The sequence below is a fragment of the Pristiophorus japonicus genome, chromosome 13 (assembly GCF_044704955.1).
Source record: "Pristiophorus japonicus isolate sPriJap1 chromosome 13, sPriJap1.hap1, whole genome shotgun sequence".
Classification (NCBI taxonomy): Eukaryota; Metazoa; Chordata; class Chondrichthyes; family Pristiophoridae; genus Pristiophorus; species Pristiophorus japonicus.
The window spans coordinates 80,626,027-80,643,926 of record NC_091989.1 but is presented as its reverse complement, the minus strand read 5'-3'; the positions used below and the strand labels follow the sequence as shown (position 1 = coordinate 80,643,926).

At 48.2% G+C, this 17,900-nt stretch overlaps 2 protein-coding genes across 2 annotated transcripts in view; both read left to right on the top strand.

Annotated features, from left to right (window-relative positions):
• Positions 1–5,049, top strand: part of LOC139278130 (dynein axonemal heavy chain 3-like) — a 485,560-nt gene extending 480,511 nt beyond the window's left edge. The window contains exons 67-68 of the mRNA XM_070896786.1: positions 908–968; positions 4,372–5,049. Coding sequence (XP_070752887.1) covers positions 908–968; positions 4,372–4,517 — 207 coding nt within the window. The 3' untranslated portion in view covers positions 4,518–5,049. The remainder of the gene's footprint in view (positions 1–907; positions 969–4,371) is intronic.
• A 7,129-nt stretch (positions 5,050–12,178) lies between these two features.
• LOC139278129 (putative nuclease HARBI1) lies at positions 12,179–17,048 on the top strand. The gene is made up of 3 exons (XM_070896785.1): positions 12,179–12,391; positions 14,177–15,127; positions 17,001–17,048. The coding sequence occupies exons 1-3, from the start codon at positions 12,179–12,181 to the stop codon at positions 17,046–17,048; spliced, it is 1,212 nt and encodes a 403-aa protein (XP_070752886.1).
• Positions 17,049–17,900: the final 852 nt, after the last annotated feature.

Genomic DNA, 17,900 nt, shown 5'->3' with positions numbered 1-17,900 from the left:
CCATAAATATAAGATGGTCACTAATAAATGCAATAGGGAATTCAGGAGAAAGGTCTTTACCCAGAGAGTGGTGAGAATGTGGATTTTGAGGTGAATAGCATCGATGCTTTAAGGGGAAGCTGGATAAACACATGAGGGAAGGATATGTTGGGAAGATGAGATGAAATAGAGTGAGATGAGGCTCATGTACAACATAAACACCGGCCTGGACCTGTTGGGCTGAATGGCCTCTTCCCATGCTGTAGACTTGACATATATAGATGTAACTCGATGAGCCCCTTTTAATATGGAAATCAGGGACCTATGACATAAATGCCCACTCAAATCAGTCCCATGGGTGATGGAACTGAAGAAATCCGGCCAAAGGTAAGTATTCAATTATATTTGTGGGCATTGGGGGAGCAGGAGTGAACATCCGGGGCCCACAGAAATAATCTGGGTCACTGCCACCCCGAGACCCCCACCCTCTGTGACCCCCACCATAACATACCTTGCTGATGACCTCCACCACCCAATCCTGAGGCCTGAATCCAACGAGTTGCACCGGCAATGCCTGTTTGGCTCCCCACATCTTGCCTGCCACATTTAAATGAGGCCGGAACCTCAAAATCACAGGGTGGGGGTCTGATCATCCCAGAAATGGGGGGGGGGGGGAGCCTACTGATTGGCCAAAGTCAAACTAGACCCCACTGTCTGACAGGGAATGGCGAGACTTTGGCAAGTGAGAGTAACCGGGCGGATTCTGGGCAGGGAAAGGTGTGGGGGGAGCCGGAGGTGGTCACTGGAAGAGGATGTCTGGAGTGTAACGTCAGGATTACACAGTGTGGCTCATTGTGAGGGGTGAGCATTTCCAGACTGAGTTTCTTTCCTCTCTCTGTTGGTACACATCCTTAACCAATTCAATCAGATTTGGCTCAAACCAGGAGAAACATCACCATTTAAGGAAGAATCTGTTTATAGATGTCCAGGTAGAAAGATGTTTCCTTATATTAAGCACTGCTGTTATATTCTTATTTCTAGTCCAACCCTCTCACTGTAACATCGCACAATACTAACTGTTTATTGAGAACAACAATTTACTTTTATACATAGAGGCTTCAGTATAGAAAAATGGCCAGACACTCCACAGTGGCATAATCAAAGAAGGAGATGATAGGAGGATGACAGAATGCCTGGCCACAGAGGGATATAAGAGTGGCGAGGGGGATGGAGAAGGGAAGGGATTTAAGGAGTTGTAGAGTGTGGGGCCTGGTGGGCCAATGGTGGGACAAGGGGGAGGGGTGCAACAAAGGTCGGAGTCGGAGGAGCAAAGCGTTTGGGGGGGCTGTTGGACTGAAGGAGGAAGTTACAGAGATCAGGAGGGGCGAGGCGATGGAGGGAATTAAACAGAACGATGAGAATGAGATGTTGGGGAAGTAGGATTTAGTGTAGGTCAGTGAGCACAGGGGTGATGGGTGAATGGGACTGGGTACGAGTTAGGACACAGGGGCAGCGAGCACAGGGGTGATGGGTGAACGGGACTGGGTACGAGTTAGGACACAGGGGCAGCGAGCACAGGGGTGATGGGTGAGCGGGACTGGGTGCAAGTTAGGACACGGGCGGCCGAGTTTTGGATCACCTCAAGTTTATGGAGGGTGATAGGTGGGAGGACAGCTAGAGCAGCATTGTAAAATGAGTCTAAAGGTAACAAAGACAAGGATGAGGGTTTCAGCAGCAGCCGAGCTGAGGCAGGGGCGGAGACGGGCGATGTTACGGAGGTGATAGGAGACGGTCTCAATGATGGCAAGGATGTGGGATCAGAGGCTCAGCTCCTGGTCGAGTAGGACGCTGAGGTTGGAAACAGTCGGGTTCAGCCTGAGACAGTGACCGAGGAAGGGGATGGAATCGAAGGCAGGGGTATGGAGTTTGGGACGAGTGCCGAGATGATGGCTTAGATCATCACAATGTTTAACTGGAGACCCTCCCCTTACTCACCCTTTGAATCTCCTCCCCTTGCCATCCCCCTTGCAATCTCACCCACCCAAGTCCGGTGACTACTGCACTGAGCAGGCCCCTCTCCTCCAGCACTATTGGCCGGGATTGTTGATTATGCCTACTGGAGGTGGGAGGGAGCAGAGGGGAGCCCAATTGGTGCAGCAAGCAGCAATCCACTGCTGCACCAATCGGGCTCCCCTCGAGCGCTGACTGTGGACAGGAAACATTGCCACTTGGCATGTCTGTGTGTGAGCCGAGTTCTTCAGGCCACAGAGCCCCACAGTCAGCGACACATTGGCGATCCTTTAGACTGGAATCCAGCAAAGGAGAAGGCTCATCTTTGGCACGATGGCATTGGTCTTTTCAATGTTTATCATAGAATCAGACAGCACAGGAGGAGACCATTCGGCCCATCGTGCCTCTGCCGGCTCTTTGGTAGAGCGATCCAATTAGTCCCCCTTCCCCATAGCCCTGTATAATTTTACCCTTCGTGCAATGTTCCCTCTAATTTTATTTTTTAGCCCATGCTGCCCCTTCAATTATTCAACAAATTCGCTTTTGAAAATTATTATTGAATCTGTTACCACCATCCTTTCAGGCAGCGCGTTCCAGATCACAACTCGCTGCGTCTCTCCACATAACTCAAGTCCTAGTGCCATTCTAGTAAATCTCCTCTGCACCCTCACCAACGCCTTGACATCCGTCCTGAAGTGTGGAGCCCAGCATTGGACACAATTATTTTATCAGTTTTATCAGCTTGTCCTGCCATCTTCAAAGCGTTGTGTAGGTACACCCCCAGGTCTCTCTGTCCTAGCACCTCCTTTAAAATTGTATTTAATTTATACTTCCTCTCATCATTCTTCCTCTCAGAATGAATCACTTCACACTTCTCTGCATTAAATTTCATCTGCCATGTGCCTGCCCGTTTCACCAGTCTACCTATGTTCTATTAAATCTGCGACTATCCTCCTCACTGCTTACTACATTTCTAAGCTTTGTGCTATCTGCAAACTTTAAGATTATGCCCCCTATACCCAAGTCCAGATCATTAATATGTATCAGCATGAACAATGATCCCAACACTGACCACTGGGGACCACCTGCCTCCAGTCTGAGAAACAATCCTACACCATGACTCTCTGATTTCTGTCTCTCAGACAAATTTGTACCCATGCTGCCACTGCCCCTCTGTCAATTATGTGATACTTTATCAAACATCTTCTGAAAGTTCATATGCACATCACAACCGCACTGCCCTCATCATCCCCTCCGTTACTTTATCAAAGAACTCGATTAAGTTAGTCAGATAAGATTTGCCTTTAACAAATCCATGCTGGTTGTCATTTATTAACCATAATTTTTCCAAGTGACAATTAATTTTGTCCCCAATTATTGTCTCTAAAAGTTTTCCCACTACTAACATTAGGCTGACTGGCGTGTAGTTGCCAGATATCTCTCTCTCCCCTTTTTTGAACAGGGGTGTAAAATTTACAATCCTCCAGTCCTCTGGCATTACCCCATATCTAAGGAGGATTGGAAGATTATGATCAGAGCCTCTGCTGTCTACCTTGCTTCCCTCAGCAACCAGGGATGCATCCCATCTGGACCGGGTGACTTTTCTACTTTGAGCACTGCCAACCTTTTAAGAACAACCTCTTTATTTTTATTCTATCATTTTTCTCTATTGCCTCCTCCTTTACTGTTACATTGGCAGCAATCCAAAATTAACCCACTGCCCTACTCTCCTCACAGCCCTGTATCAATCCCAAAGTAATCCCACTGCCCCACTCTTTCCCCATAGCCCTGTATCAATCCCAAACTAATCCCACTGCCCCACTCTCTCCCTATAGCCCTGTATCAATCCCAAACTAATTCCACTACTCCGCTCTCTCCCCATAGCCCTGTATCAATCCCAAACTAATCCCATTGCCCCGCTCTCTCCCCATAGCCCTGCATCATTCCCCAAACTAATCCCACTGCCCCGCTCTCTCCCCATAGCCCTGTATTAATCCCAAACTAATCCCTCTGCCCCACTCTCTCCCCTTAGCCCTGTATTAATCCCAAACTAATCCCTCTGCCCCACTCTCTCCCATAGCTCTGTATCAATCCCAAACTAATCCCTCTGCCCCACTCTCTCCCCTTAGCCCTGTATCATTCCAATTTTCCCTGAAGAGTTGCAATTTAAATTATTGACTCCTCATCACTGAATACCCAAACAGAGGAAATTGTCTTTCCCTAGTCACTTTTAGAAAACTCGTGATAATTTGCAGTATCATTTTAAAATAAACATCCACTAGGACTGTTGCTGCTGTATTCATTAATCAGTCTTAAGGTGATTATTCTGGGTGAGGATGTGAGGTACATTGACCGATTGGTTTCCGACTCTTTGCTCCACAGTTTACAAGACGAGTGTTCGGCGAGGGATTCTCTCCACCACCGGGCACTCCACCAACTATGTCCTGACACTCGAGTTACCATCGGACCAGCCGCAGAATCAATGGGTCAACAGGGGCGTTGCCTGCTTGTGTCAGCTCGATTACTGATTGCTGCGATATTCAGCCAAGCCCCCACCACAAAGCGGTCGATGTGGCCACACAGTACAATCAAAGGAGAGCCCCTCCTACTGTGGGAGCAGGACTCTGCACTCTAATCCATAGTTACCAGCTTTACAATGATTATTTGTGTACCAGATCAGTGTGTGCTTTTTATACAGTTTAGATAATTTCCAGTGCATATATTGTCCATTTCTATATCCAGTGTGATGGAGCAGCTTGCAATGGACTGATTGCAATCTCCATACTTCCTCAATGAGTTCTTTCACTACTTCCTGGTGTATTTCTATGTCTGAGTGTGATACTAACCATACACTCACCTCCAGTGTGAGTACACGGGTCTCCACATTTACAGGAGATCACGATGATGGGCGAGGATTCCTCCTGCTGATCTCAGCAATGTTATCTCCATTCTCAGCAACAGGGAAAGGTGATTGAAGGAAATCAGCGTGATATGTGTATGCTTCAGCTGGCAGTTGCACGATCACCGATGCTCAGAGTGAAGTTGTATTGTTTCATACGCTGCGAGCACTTTTATACATGTTAGTAAAACTACAGTTACATACTTTGTGGTCCTGTCTTTATTCTGCTTTCTGACATTAATCCTGGGTACACACACACATCAACACGGGAACAGGAGTAGGCCACTCAGCCCCTCGAGCCTGTTCCGTTGTTCAATGAGACCATGGCTGATCAGTATCCCAACTCCCTCCACTCGCCTTGGCTCCATATTTATTAATACCCTTGTCTGGAAAAAATTGATCAATCTTAGATTTTAAATGATTAATCGAGCTCGCGTCTACTGCTTTTTGTGTGAGAGAATCCCACACTTCTATCACCCTTTGCGTGAAGAAGTGTTTCCTAACTTCTCTCCTGAATGGCCTGGCTCAGATTTTAAGGTTATGTCCCTGTGTCCTAGACTCCGCCCCCACCACCAATGTAAAAAGTTTCTCTCCATTTACCCTATCAATTCCTTTCAAAATTCTAAAACCTTCGATCAAACCCCCCTCAACCTTCTGTATCCCAGGGAATACAAGCCTAACTTATGTAATCTCGACTGGTAACATCCTGGGGCATCTGCACTGCACTCCAGCCAAGGCCAATATGTCCTTTGTAAGGTGTGGAGCCCAGAACTGTACAATGCTCCAGATGTGGTCTAACCAGGGCTTTGCACAGCTGTAGCAAAGCTTTGTCCTCTTTATATTCTCACCCTCTAAATAAAAAAGCAATCATTCCATTTCCCTTTTTTGATTATTTTCTGTACATGCGCACTAAGGGCTCGAAATTGGTTAGCGCCCTATTGAGTGAAGTTCCTGAGGATCCATTACTGTTCATCAATTCTGTTCTCGATCCAGAAGAGGATTGGGGCTAGAAATTCGTTAACATCCCGTTTGGGGCTTTAAATTTTGAAAAGTTGGAAAAGTCACGCCAAATGCTAATCATTCTCTCCTGCAGCGACAGTCAGCTTTAGCGCTGCAAGAGGGAAGTGGAGTGCTATATCAAGCGCTAACCCCTTCTCCAAGGCTGCTAAAGTCCGAGAGCAGAGCGATAGCGGCAGAGCGCTGAATAACTTGCAGCGTTTGCTAACAGCATCAGAGGCTGCTCCCTCGCTTAAAGGGCAGGGCCAATGATGCTGCACAAGCCAGTTGTCAACGCCGCTGTCAATCATCAGCCTGGCGCTGTGACATCCTGACGTGTTTGCGTCACCATGTCTCACTCTTCACTGAAAGGGGAGGAATGCTGCGAGCTCTGCCATTATTTTATTTCTGTCCACGTGGCCACCAGGGAGGGTTTTGGCCGGGTCAGCAGCCTGGCACCCAAGAAGGGGGCCCGGCCGAACCCGGGGGCATAAGTGTCGGCCTGACCTGGCAGTCGGCTTGAATGGCCGCCGCACAGCCATGCCACACGCACACCGAACACAGCCCACCGACAGAAAATGCTGTCGGGGGCACCGCTCAGCAGCCCGAAGATTTTTTGCCCTGAATTTCGATGGAGGTGCGGGAGATCAGCGATACGCGCTTTGATGACGCGTTTAGGATGGTCGGCAGCAGCGGGACTGGAGTGAGGACCGCCGGAAAAACCACCCAGGAAAATTTCACCAGCGGTGGCCATTCAACTCCGCCACGTGGCTGCCGCTTTCCGACAGTAAGAGCCATTCTCGGGGGCTGAATTTCGGCCCCAGGGAGTGCCGCACTGGTCGGAGGTGCCGTCTTTCGGATGGGACATTAAACCGAGGCCCCGTCTGCTCGCTAAGGTGGACGTAAAAGATCCCATGGCACTATTTCGAAGAAGAGCAGAGGAGTTATCCCCGGTGTCCTGGCCAATATTTATCCCCCAATCAACATAACAAAAACAGATTGCTGTTTGTAGGAGCTTGCTGTGTGCACAATTTGGCTGCTGCGTTTCTCACATTACAACAATGACTACTCTCCAAAAAGTACTTCATTGGCTGTAAAGCGCTTTGAGATGCCTGATGATCGGGAAAGGTGCTATATAAATCCAAGTCTATCTTAAAACCCCATCTGGAGTACTGATTTTATTCTGGGTATCGCACCTCAGGAAGAACGTATTGGATTTGGAGGGGTACAGCGTAAATTGGCAGAATGATACCAAAGCTGAGAGGGTAAAATTAGGAGGATATGTTGGATAGACTGGACTTGTATTCCCTCAAGTATAGAAGATAAAGGGGTGGTATAATTGAGGTGTCCAACATGATAAAAGCATAGATAGAGAGAAACTGTTTCCTCTGGTGAGGGGAGTGCAGAACAAGGGAGAATGGCCTTAGGATTGGAGTTAGACCATTTAGGGTGAAGACAGAAAGCAGTTCTTCACACAAAGGGCAGTGGGAATCTGGAACTCCCTCCCCTGTAAAAAGCTGTTGAGGCTGGGGGTCAATTGAAAATTTCACAACTGAGATTGATCGGATGTTTGTTAGGCAAGGGTATTTAGGGTATACGGAACCAAGGCAGGTAGATGGAGTTAAGCTATAGATCAGCCACGGTCTAATTGAAAGGCGGTACAGGTTTGCGAGGCTGAATGGGCTGCTCCCAATGTTTCCTGTGATTATTTTTGGCGCCGTGCAGCCCGTTTAAAGGATTGCACGGACCAGCAAAATAGTACACGTCAAAAATCATCATCATCATAGGCATTCCCTCGAAATCGAGGAGGACTTGCGTCCATTCCAAAGTGAGTTCTCAGGTGGCTGAACAGTCCAATATGGGAATTACAGTCTCTGTCACAGGTGGGACAGACAGTCGTTGAGGGAAAGGGAGGGTGGGACAGGTTTGCCGTATGCTCCTTCCGCTGCCTGCGCTTGATTTCTGCATGCTCTCGGCGACGAGACTCGAGGTGCTCAGCGCCTTCCCGAATGCTCATCCTCCACTTAGGGCGGTCTTTGGCCAGGGACTCCCAGGTGTCAGTGGGGATATTGCACTTTATCAGGGAGGCTTTGAGGGTGTCTTTGAAACATTTCCTCTGCCCACCTTGGGCTCGCTTGCCGTGTAGGAGTTCCAAGTAGAACGCTTGCTTTGGGAGTCTCGTGTCAGGCATGCGGACAATGTTGCCTGCCCAATGTAACTGGTAGAGTGTGGTCAGTGCTTCGATGCTGGGGATGTTGGCCTGGTCGAGGACACTGACGGTCAACATCTTCACCGAGGCGTACAAAAGTATGAGCTTTACACTAAACATCCATAAGAGAAAGGTTGTCCACCAACCTGACCCCATCACACAGGTATCAAGATCATCGAAAAGCCAGCAAGCCGGCTGCATGGGTTCCCTGGAGCGATGCTCGGTCGTGCAGCCTATAGGGAGCATTGGCTACTCCTGTTCCTATGTTCCTTCTTTTATTAAGTTACAGATCAGCCATCAATGATGGAATGTGCTCCACCTGTTGCAGTAAATATATGCAACTAATTAACATCATTGGTAGGAGGCAGACAATCCCATCACTGCCCACCATCACTGACTCGTGACCACATGGAAATCTGTTATTGCAGTCTAGCACATCAAGTCATTGTAATGTTAATGAAGCCCCAGGTTTTGCCAAACATGATATCATCAAGGTGAAGCCCCTTTAACTGGACGGGCCAAAATGTGACATCACAGAGCAAGCCTCGCCCTCACACTGCACATCACAGTGAGAGCAGACATCACAATAGGTTTGTAAGCTGTGAAAATGTGTGTCAGGAGGCTGCACAACCTGTTTAAGTGAAGGGAAAGAAGCTGCACTGACTGTGACTAACTGGATGATCCGTCTAGGAGTGAATGTGGTCGGGTAAAAGATCGCAACAGTTTTAATTTGTGAGGGGAGCGTGAACAATGAGAATATCATTAACCAACAGATTAGACAGAAGGTTGTGGACATTGAAAGGTTTGTCTCAACCTGTTTATCTTGTATCATAACCAAAGTCATAACCAACAATATGAGCAGTTTAACAGACCCTGTAATATTGATGCGCAGTCGGGTGGAACAGTTCAATTTAATAATATTTATAGTTCATCCATGGCGTTGCTCACAGGTAGTCTGGGGCCTGGTTACCGATGGTTACTCTCAGTTTCCTCACTGTTGCCCTTCACCCAGCCCTTGAGTTAAGTGCTTACTCCCTGATTTTAGATGTATAAAACTAATTAAAATCATTGGTAGATCTCGCATGGATTTTCTCATAGATAGTCAAAGAGATTCAGCATAGATTTGTCAAGGACAGGTCATGTCTGACTAATCTAGTAAATGTTTGATGAAGTCACGCACACGGTGGACAGGAGTCTCTATGGAAGTTGTCTATATGGACTTCCAGAAGGCATTTGATAAGATTCCACAGAGGATTAACGGTGAAAATGTGAGGGCATGGAATTGGAGGCAATGGGTTGATAATTCAATTGGAGATAGGAGAGAACTTAAGCACATAATAAGAACATACATTATAGTAGCAGGATTAAGGCATTAACTCCAATCCTTTTGTAATAAAGGCCAACATACCATTTGCTTTCCTAATTGATTGCTGTACCTGCATGTTCATTTTCTGTGATTTGCTCCCGCAGAAGCTATCGCTCCAAACTGGGCTCTTTGCAATTTCTAGCCCTTGGTTCCCAACTATTTCTGGAATGTTTCTTGTGTCTTCTACCATGAAGACAGATAAAATTATTTGTTTAATCTCTCTGCCATTTCCTTATTCCCCAGTATAATTTCTCCTGTCTCAGCCTGTAAGAGACCCATGTTTACTTTTGCTAATCTCTTCCTTTGCACATACCTTTCAAAGCTTTTACAATCTGTTTTTATGTCTCTTCCTAATTTACTCTCATTCTTTTTACTATTTCTTTATCAATTTCTTGGTCATCCTTTGCTGAATTCTATAAACCCCCCCCTCCCCCAATCCTTAGGTTTATTGCTCTTTTTGGCAACATAATAAGCTTCTTCCTTTAATCTAATACTATATTTAATGTCTCTTGTTATCCACAGTTAGACCATCTTTTCCATTGGATTTTATTCCTGAAGGGAATGTATATTCATTGTGAATTATGAATTATTTCTTTAATTGTTTGCCGTTGCTTATCTACCTCTTTTAATCTATTTTCCCAATCTATTTTAGCCAACTCGCCCCTCACACCAATATAGTTTGCTTCCTTCAGATTTTAGACCCTAGTTTCAGACTAAATCACTCTGAAACTGAATATAAAATTCAATCACATTATGATCACTCTTCCCCAGAGGCTCCTTTACGACAAGATTATGAATGAACTGTTTCTCACTGCATAATACTGGATCTAAAATATCCTGTTCCCTAGTTGTTTCCTCGACATACTGAACGAGAAAATGATCTTGAATGTATTCCATCAACTCACCCTCCACACTATATTACTGCCAGTTTGGTTTGCCCAGTTTATATGAAGATTAACATGCCCTATGATTACTGCATTACCCTTGAGAGAGAGCGAGAGTAGGGATAAAGGGAAAACCCTACGATTGAGAGAATGTGAGAAGCAGTGTTCCCCTGAGATCTGTACTGGTGCCTCAGCTTTTCAGTACATTTATCAGTGACTTAGATGAAGCAATAGAGAGTCATATAGCTAAGTTTGCTGATGGCACCAAGTTAGTTGGCACAGGAAGTAGTGTAGATGGGAGCCGAAAGTTACAAATGGTAGATTAAGTGAGTGGGCAAAACTGTGGCAGATGGATTTTGATGTGGGGATTTGCAAAGTCATCCACTTTGGACCTAAGAGAGTTAGCTCAGCATAATTTTCCCAATAGTAAGAAATTAGGAGCTAGTGGACATGTCCAAAAAATAATGTAACAAGCAACAACAACAACTTGTATTTATATACAGGTACAACGTACGAAATCCAGAATCCTCGGGACTGAGTCCGTTCCGGTTTTGCTTTTTTTCCGGATTTCAGACAAGAAAATCAAGTCTGAAATCCGCAATCCTCGACCGAATCCATGCCGGGTTTTCAGCAGCGAGGTCCGAAATCTGGCAAAACCCAAAATCCAGCATGGATTAAATCAAGGATTCCAGATTTTAGACTTGATTTTCTTGTCTGAAATCCAGAATCCTCAACCAAATCCATGCCGGATTTTGGGTTTAGCCTCAAAAATATCCGGTTTTTGGACAATAATTCCGGATTACGGATGACTGCATCAGCTATGCACAAAGTGCCCGGTTTTTGGACAATTCTAGTTTTCGGAGTTCTGGATTCGAGATGTTGCACCTGTAACACCTTCAATGGAGTAAAACATCCCAAGGCGCTTCGCAGGTGCGTTATCAAACAACATTTGAGGCCAAGCCACATAAGGAGATATTAGGACAGACGACCAAAAGCTTGGTCAAAGAGAAAGGTTTTAAGGAGCATCTTGAAGAAGGAGTAAGAGGCAGAGAGATGGACAGGTTTATAGAGGGAGGTCCAGAGCTTAGGGCCCAGGCAGCTGAAAGCACGGCCACCGATGGTGGTGCGATTAAAATCAGGGATGCACAAGTGGCCAGATTTGGAGGAGTGCAGAGGTCTTGGAGGGTTGTAGGATTCAAGGAAGTTACAAAGATAGGGAGGAATGCAGCCATGGAGGGATTTGAAAATAAGGATGAGAATTTTTAAATCAAGGTGTTGCCGGACCGAGAGCCAATGTACGTCAGCAAGCACAGGGATGATGGGTGACTGGGACTTGGTGTGAGTTAGGACATGGGCAGTGAGCACAGGGGTAATGGGTGACTGGGATTTGGTGCGAGTTAGGACACGGGCAGCGAGCACAGGGGTGATGGGTGACTGGGGTTTGGTGCGAGTTATGACATGGGCAGCGAGCACAGGGGTGATGGGTGACTGGGATTTGGTGCGAGTTGGGATTTGGTGCGAGTTAGGACATGGGCAGCGAGCACAGGGGTGATGGGTGACTGGGACTTGGTGCGAGTTAGGACACGGGCAGCGAGCACAGGGGTGATGGGTGACTGGGATTTGGTGCGAGTTAGGACATGGGCAGCGAGCACAGGGGTGATGGGTGACTGGGATTTGGTGCGAGTTGGGATTTGGTGCGAGTTAGGACATGGGCAGCGAGCACAGGGGTGATGGGTGACTGGGACTTGGTGCGAGTTAGGACACGGGCAGCGAGCACAGGGGTGATGGGTGACTGGGACTTGGTGCGAGTTAGGATATGTTCAGCAGAGCTTTGCATGAGCTCAAGTTTATGGAGGGCGGAAGATGGGAGCCCAGCCAGTAGAGTTCAAAGTGGAGGAAAAGCATCGGGGAAGGCACTGAACACCTCGAGTTTCTTCGCCGAGAACAAGCTGAAGCCAAGTGATGACAGTGGAACAAACGCATGGCAACCCAGGCTCCCCAACCTGCTGTTTGTCCAACCACCATCTGCCCCACCTGTGACAGAGACTGTAGGTCCCGCATTGGGCTCATCAGTCACCCGAGAACTCATTTCTAGTATGGAAGCAAGTAATCCTCGACTCCAAGGGACTGCCTATGATGATGATGGAATAGTCAAGTCTAGAGGTAACAAAGGCGTGGATGAGGGTTTTAGCAGCAGATGAGATGAGGGGCCAAGTTGGACGATGTTACGGAGCTGGAATTAGGTGGACCTGGTGAAGCTAATGGAATGTCAGACTACATTTCAAAAGGGTGGATATTGTGTGTCAGTTGTACAGAGCTCTGGTTAGACTCCATCTAAGGTACAGTTCTGGGCACTGCACATCAGGAAGGATATATTGGTCTTGGCGTAGGTGCAGCTCAGATTTACAGAATGGTACCATGGCTTGGAGGGTTAAATTGTGAGAACAGGTTGTAAGGTATTGAAGACGGAAGTATGGAAGATTAAGGATTGAAACAATTGAGGTGTTTAAGATGACCAAAGGAGAAGGAAGATGGGTTAGATAGAGAGAAACTATATCCTCTGGTCGGGGTTTCCAGAACATGGGGGCATCATCTTAAAATTAGAATTAGGCCATTTAGGGGTGATGTCAGGAATCACTTCTTTACACAAAGGGTAGAGGAAATCTGGAACTGGGCTGTTGTGGTTAGGTCAATTCAAATTTCAAAACTGAGATTGATAAGATTTTTGTTTGTTAAGGGTATGAACAGATATGGAGCCAAGGCAGGTAAATCGAGTTAATATACAGATCATACATGGTTGAACTGACTGGCAGAAAGGACTCAAGTGCCTGAATGGCCCACTCCTGTTCCTATGTCCCTAATTTTATCAAGGGATATGGAGCCAAGGTGGGTAAGTGGATTTGAGGTATAGATCAGCCATCATCTAAGTGAGTAATGGAATGGCCTCCATCTGTTGCTATGAATGTATACAAGTAGAATCATGGAATCATACAGTGCAGAAGGAGGCCATTCGGCCCATTGTATCTGTGCTGGCTATTTGAAATAGATATCCTATTAATCCCATTCCCCTGCTCTTTCTCCATAGCCCTGCATATTTTTGTTTTACAAGCAGATATCCGTGCCCACACAGCTCCTGACACCGTTCCAGGTGTTACCTTTCAAAAGGGAATTGGATATATACTTGTAAAAGTGAAATACACAGTGCTCCAGGGAAAGAGCAAGGGAATGGGATTAATTGGCAACACTTTGAAAGAGCTGGCGCAGACACGATGGGCCGAATGGCCTCCTTCTGTGATGTAAGATTCTACGGCCTAGAAACTCGGGGGTTTAGTGCTGGTCATTACGGCCCGTTTGGATGGAAGAAAAGGCATCCGCCTCGGTTCTGCCGTGAGTGCAACGGCATTTTGGGCCGGTCGACAGCGCTGCCGATGCCTGAGCTCGTGGCAGAAATTTAGATTGGGCCGACTGTGACGTCAGTGAGTGTGCACTGCTCACTTGACGCCCGTTCTTCCATTTTTTCTGTCGCTGCTCCGCACATCGGCCTGTGTTAACCGAGGCCAACTGACCAAGCATTCAGTAGCCTCCAGCAGTTATTTAACGGGATCATCATCGACAACTTGCAGTTTGACTGGCTCCGTGTAAACTTTCTGAAACTCTTGCAGCTTTCTGAACATGTTTCAATTTCCTGAGGTGACGGGTAGTGTTGGTGCAAGCGGAGAATGCCTGGATTCTGATTTAAAGGCTGTCACTCACTCCACTTGCTCTTAGTCATGGGGGCTTTACTGGCAGTGCCCCTGGCACTCGAGTACCTGCGGGAGAGCGAGCGGAGGTAGCGAAGGAGAGGAGAAGGTGCGCGCAGAGGGAGGAGGAGGAGGAGGCGGCGGCAGCATCGGAGGGCTCTCAACAGGAGGCCGTATCTACCGAGGGTGTTCCGGGAGCACTTCTCTTATATCCACCTAAGCGAGGAGCAGTGTACTCGGAGGCTCCGCTTCACCAAGGAGGTGGTCACAGAACTCTGCCACCTCCTGCAACCAGAACTGCAGCCTCAGAGCAGGGCGACCACAGCTCTCCCAGTGGCCCTCAAGATCACCGTAGCCCTCCATTTCTTCGCCAGCAGATCATTCCAGTCTGCAGGAGGCAATATAGCTAACATCTCTCAGTTTGCCGTCTATTGCTGCATCCAGGAGGTCACAGATGCTCTCTACGCCAGGAGAAAGGACTATGTTTTCTTTTGTCTGAGCAGGGAGAAACAGGAGGAGCGCGCACGTGGCTTTGCTAGGATAGCGGGCTTCCCCATGGTGCAGGGCGCCATCGACTGCACCCACGTGGCTTTGCGGGCGCCGCATAACAATCCTGAGATCTTCAGTAACCGCAAAGGCTACCACTCGCTGAATATGCAGTTATTGTGCGACCACACCCAGCGCATCCTGATGGTCAATGCCCGTTATCCTGGCAGCAGTCATGATGCCTTCATCCTGCGTCAGTCTAGTGTGCCAGCAATCTTCCAGCCACCACATCAAACCCAAGGGTGGCTGCTCGGAGACCAGGGTTATCCGCTCTGCACCTGGCTCATGACTCCCCTCCGCAACCCCACCACACCTGCCCAGCTCTCATACAATGAGAGCCATGCTGCCACCAGGAACGTTATCAAGCAGACCATCGGGCTGCTGAAGCAACGGTTCCGCTGCCTTGACCGCTCGGGAGCAGCCCTCCAGTACACACCCGAACGGGTGCCCCATTTTGTGGTGGTCTGCTGCATGCTTCACAACTTGGCCATCATGAGGGCACAGCCCTTGCCAGCAGGGATTGTGGAACCACCTCAGGAGGAGGAGGAGGGAGAGGAAGGCAGAGGAGGAGGAGGAGGAGGAGGAGGAGGGAGAGAATGGAGGAGGAGGAGGGGGGAGAGAATGGAGGAGGAGGAAGAGAGGGAGGGAGGGAGGGAGGAGGAGGAGGAAGGGAGGGAGGAAAGGAAGGAGGAGGAGGAGGAAGGGAGGGAGGAAGGGAAGGAGGAGGAGGAGGAAGGGAAGGAGGAGGAGGAGGGAGGGAGGGAGGAGGAAGGGAGGGAGGGAGGAGGAGGAGGAGGGAGGAAGGAGGAGGAGGAAGGGAGGGAGGAAGGGAAGGAGGAGGAGGAGGAAGGGAAGGAGGAGGAGGAGGGAGGGAGGAGGAGGAAGGGAGGGAGGGAGGAGGAGGAGGAGGGAGGAAGGAGGAGGAGGAAGGGAGGGAGGAAGGAGGAGGAGGAGGATGGCAGCAGATCATCAGCGCCTCCCCAGACTCTGTGAAGGAAGCTCCAGAACCCTGTTGCCCACCATGTCCTCAACATACCATCCCTCTGTCACGGAACATCACAGCTCCTCCTGGGCACACAGCTGGAATGAGAACCATCACAAAACAAACATTCCAAACAAAATAAATAAGGCCATCACAATCCAATCAAGACTGATGTATGAACCAATCACCCTTGTGCAATCTCTTAGCCCAGAATTTTGCCCCCCAAAAATGGGTGGGTTTGAAGCGTGGGGGGAAGTTAAATTGTTAAAAATGGGAATCCCAACCTTCTGATGGTGTGTGAATGGATATATTGCTTCCCATCCCTCCCCTCACCACAACTCGTCAAGGTCGCCCCTGGAGTTGTCCATCTTTTCCATCCTGAATATCATGGGCGCCAAGCTCTGCACAAAGTCCCATGCAATGTTGGCATCGGACCCTGACGAGAGGCTCTCTGGCAGGCTTGCCAATGCACCAAGCATTTTGGTGTGCATAGTCGTCGCCCTTCCTCTGAAGGCCGCCCCATTGAGGTCATTATATGAGTCCTATGCAGCAGAACTCGTGTGTGAGCTCACTCCCAGGGAGCTGATGTCTGTGAGTATCCGATGCGGTGATGGTGTGCCTTCTCCTTCACTCTCCTCCACAGCATGAGGGACAGGCTGGTCCGCTGGCAGTGCTTGGGTCTCTGAAAACAGGTTCTCCTCAGCTACAACCCTCAAAATTCATTCTCCCCATTGTGAAAGCGATTCCAAGTGTTGTAAGTGGAGCAGACTGAGCCAGCAGAGTGGGAGAGAGTAGAATTCCTGGAAAGGGAGAGAAAACATTGCCAGAGGAAGAGTTGGAGAGAGGGAGTAGATACAGAGAAAGAGAAAAGAGAGACAGACACAGAGAATATGAAGAGACCTCAAATTATGTTTGAGTAACTTGATTGAGTTTTTTGATGAGGTAACAGAGAGATTAGATGAGGACAGCGATGTTGTGCATATGGATTTTCAAAAGGTGCTTGATAAAGCCCCAGATATTCGGCTTGTTAACGAAATTGAAATCCATAGGGTAACAGGGGCAGTAGCAGCATGGATACACAATTGGCTCAGGGATAAAAAACAGAGGGGCTGAAATTCGATCGTGCCCCATTTGGAAAATTTAGCGCCAACTGCAAACAATTGCTAACTTCTGCTAAAATGGGCTTTAGCACCCCAGGGAGGAAGGGGGCAGTAAATGATGTCATATATGTAACCTCTATGTAACACCACTGCAATACTGTATACACTTAAGCAATGCGCACCTTGACCACAGGGGGTGAACTTGTGGGAGACACTCCTTACCTGGTCATCCAGGCATATAAAGGAAGGTCCCACGAAGAGTTATCACTTCTTGGTCCTGTGATTAAAGGTTTGGGTCATAGAGTGTGCCTCGTGTGGGTTTTGTGCCATTGAGTAAAGGATATTACATTGGCGACGAGAAACGGGAATCAACGACCCACGAGAATGGCCAGCGGTAGCACAGAGGAACGGTACTGTGTTGGTGAGGACTGGGACGATTTCATTGAGAGGCTCCAGCAAAGCTTTGTCATGAAAGATTGGCTGGGAGATGCAGCGGCTGACAAGCGAAGGGCCCATCTGCTGACCAGCTGCGGATCTAAGATGGACGCATTCATGAAGGACCTACTAGCACCCAAAAATCCAGCGGACAAAACCTTTGAAGAGCTGAGCAAACTAATCGGTGAGCACCTCAAACCGGCGAGCAGCATACACATGGCCCGACATAGATTCTATACCCACCGACATCGTGAAGGACAGAGCATACCAGACTTCGTTGCTGACCTCCGGCGTTTGGCCAGCCTCTGTAAGTTCACAGATGCCTGCAGGGGGGAGATGTTAAGGGACTTCTTTACTGAGGGCATTGGTCATGCGGGGATTTTCTGAAAGTTAATTGAGACCAAGGACTTGACTTTGGAAGTGGCAGCGTTGATGGCTCAGACTTTCATGGCGGGGGAGGAGGAAACCAAAATAATATACGCGCGCAATTCTGCCTCCAACGCAGCGGGGGATCAGGGAGTCAATATCATAAACACGGCTCAGAGCCCCGCAGGCAGGCAAGGGCAGTTTGACACACCCCAGGCAGCAATAGACCCCAGAGTAGGTTTTCAACAGAGACAATGGCAGGCTGAACGGACATTTATGCCATCACAGTGGACAATGCGATCCGGGATGGGGCCATTGACAACCACTAACAGGGTACTCAAGGGACAATCAGCGAGGAATGCCGGGTCATAGCTCCTTTGTTCACAAC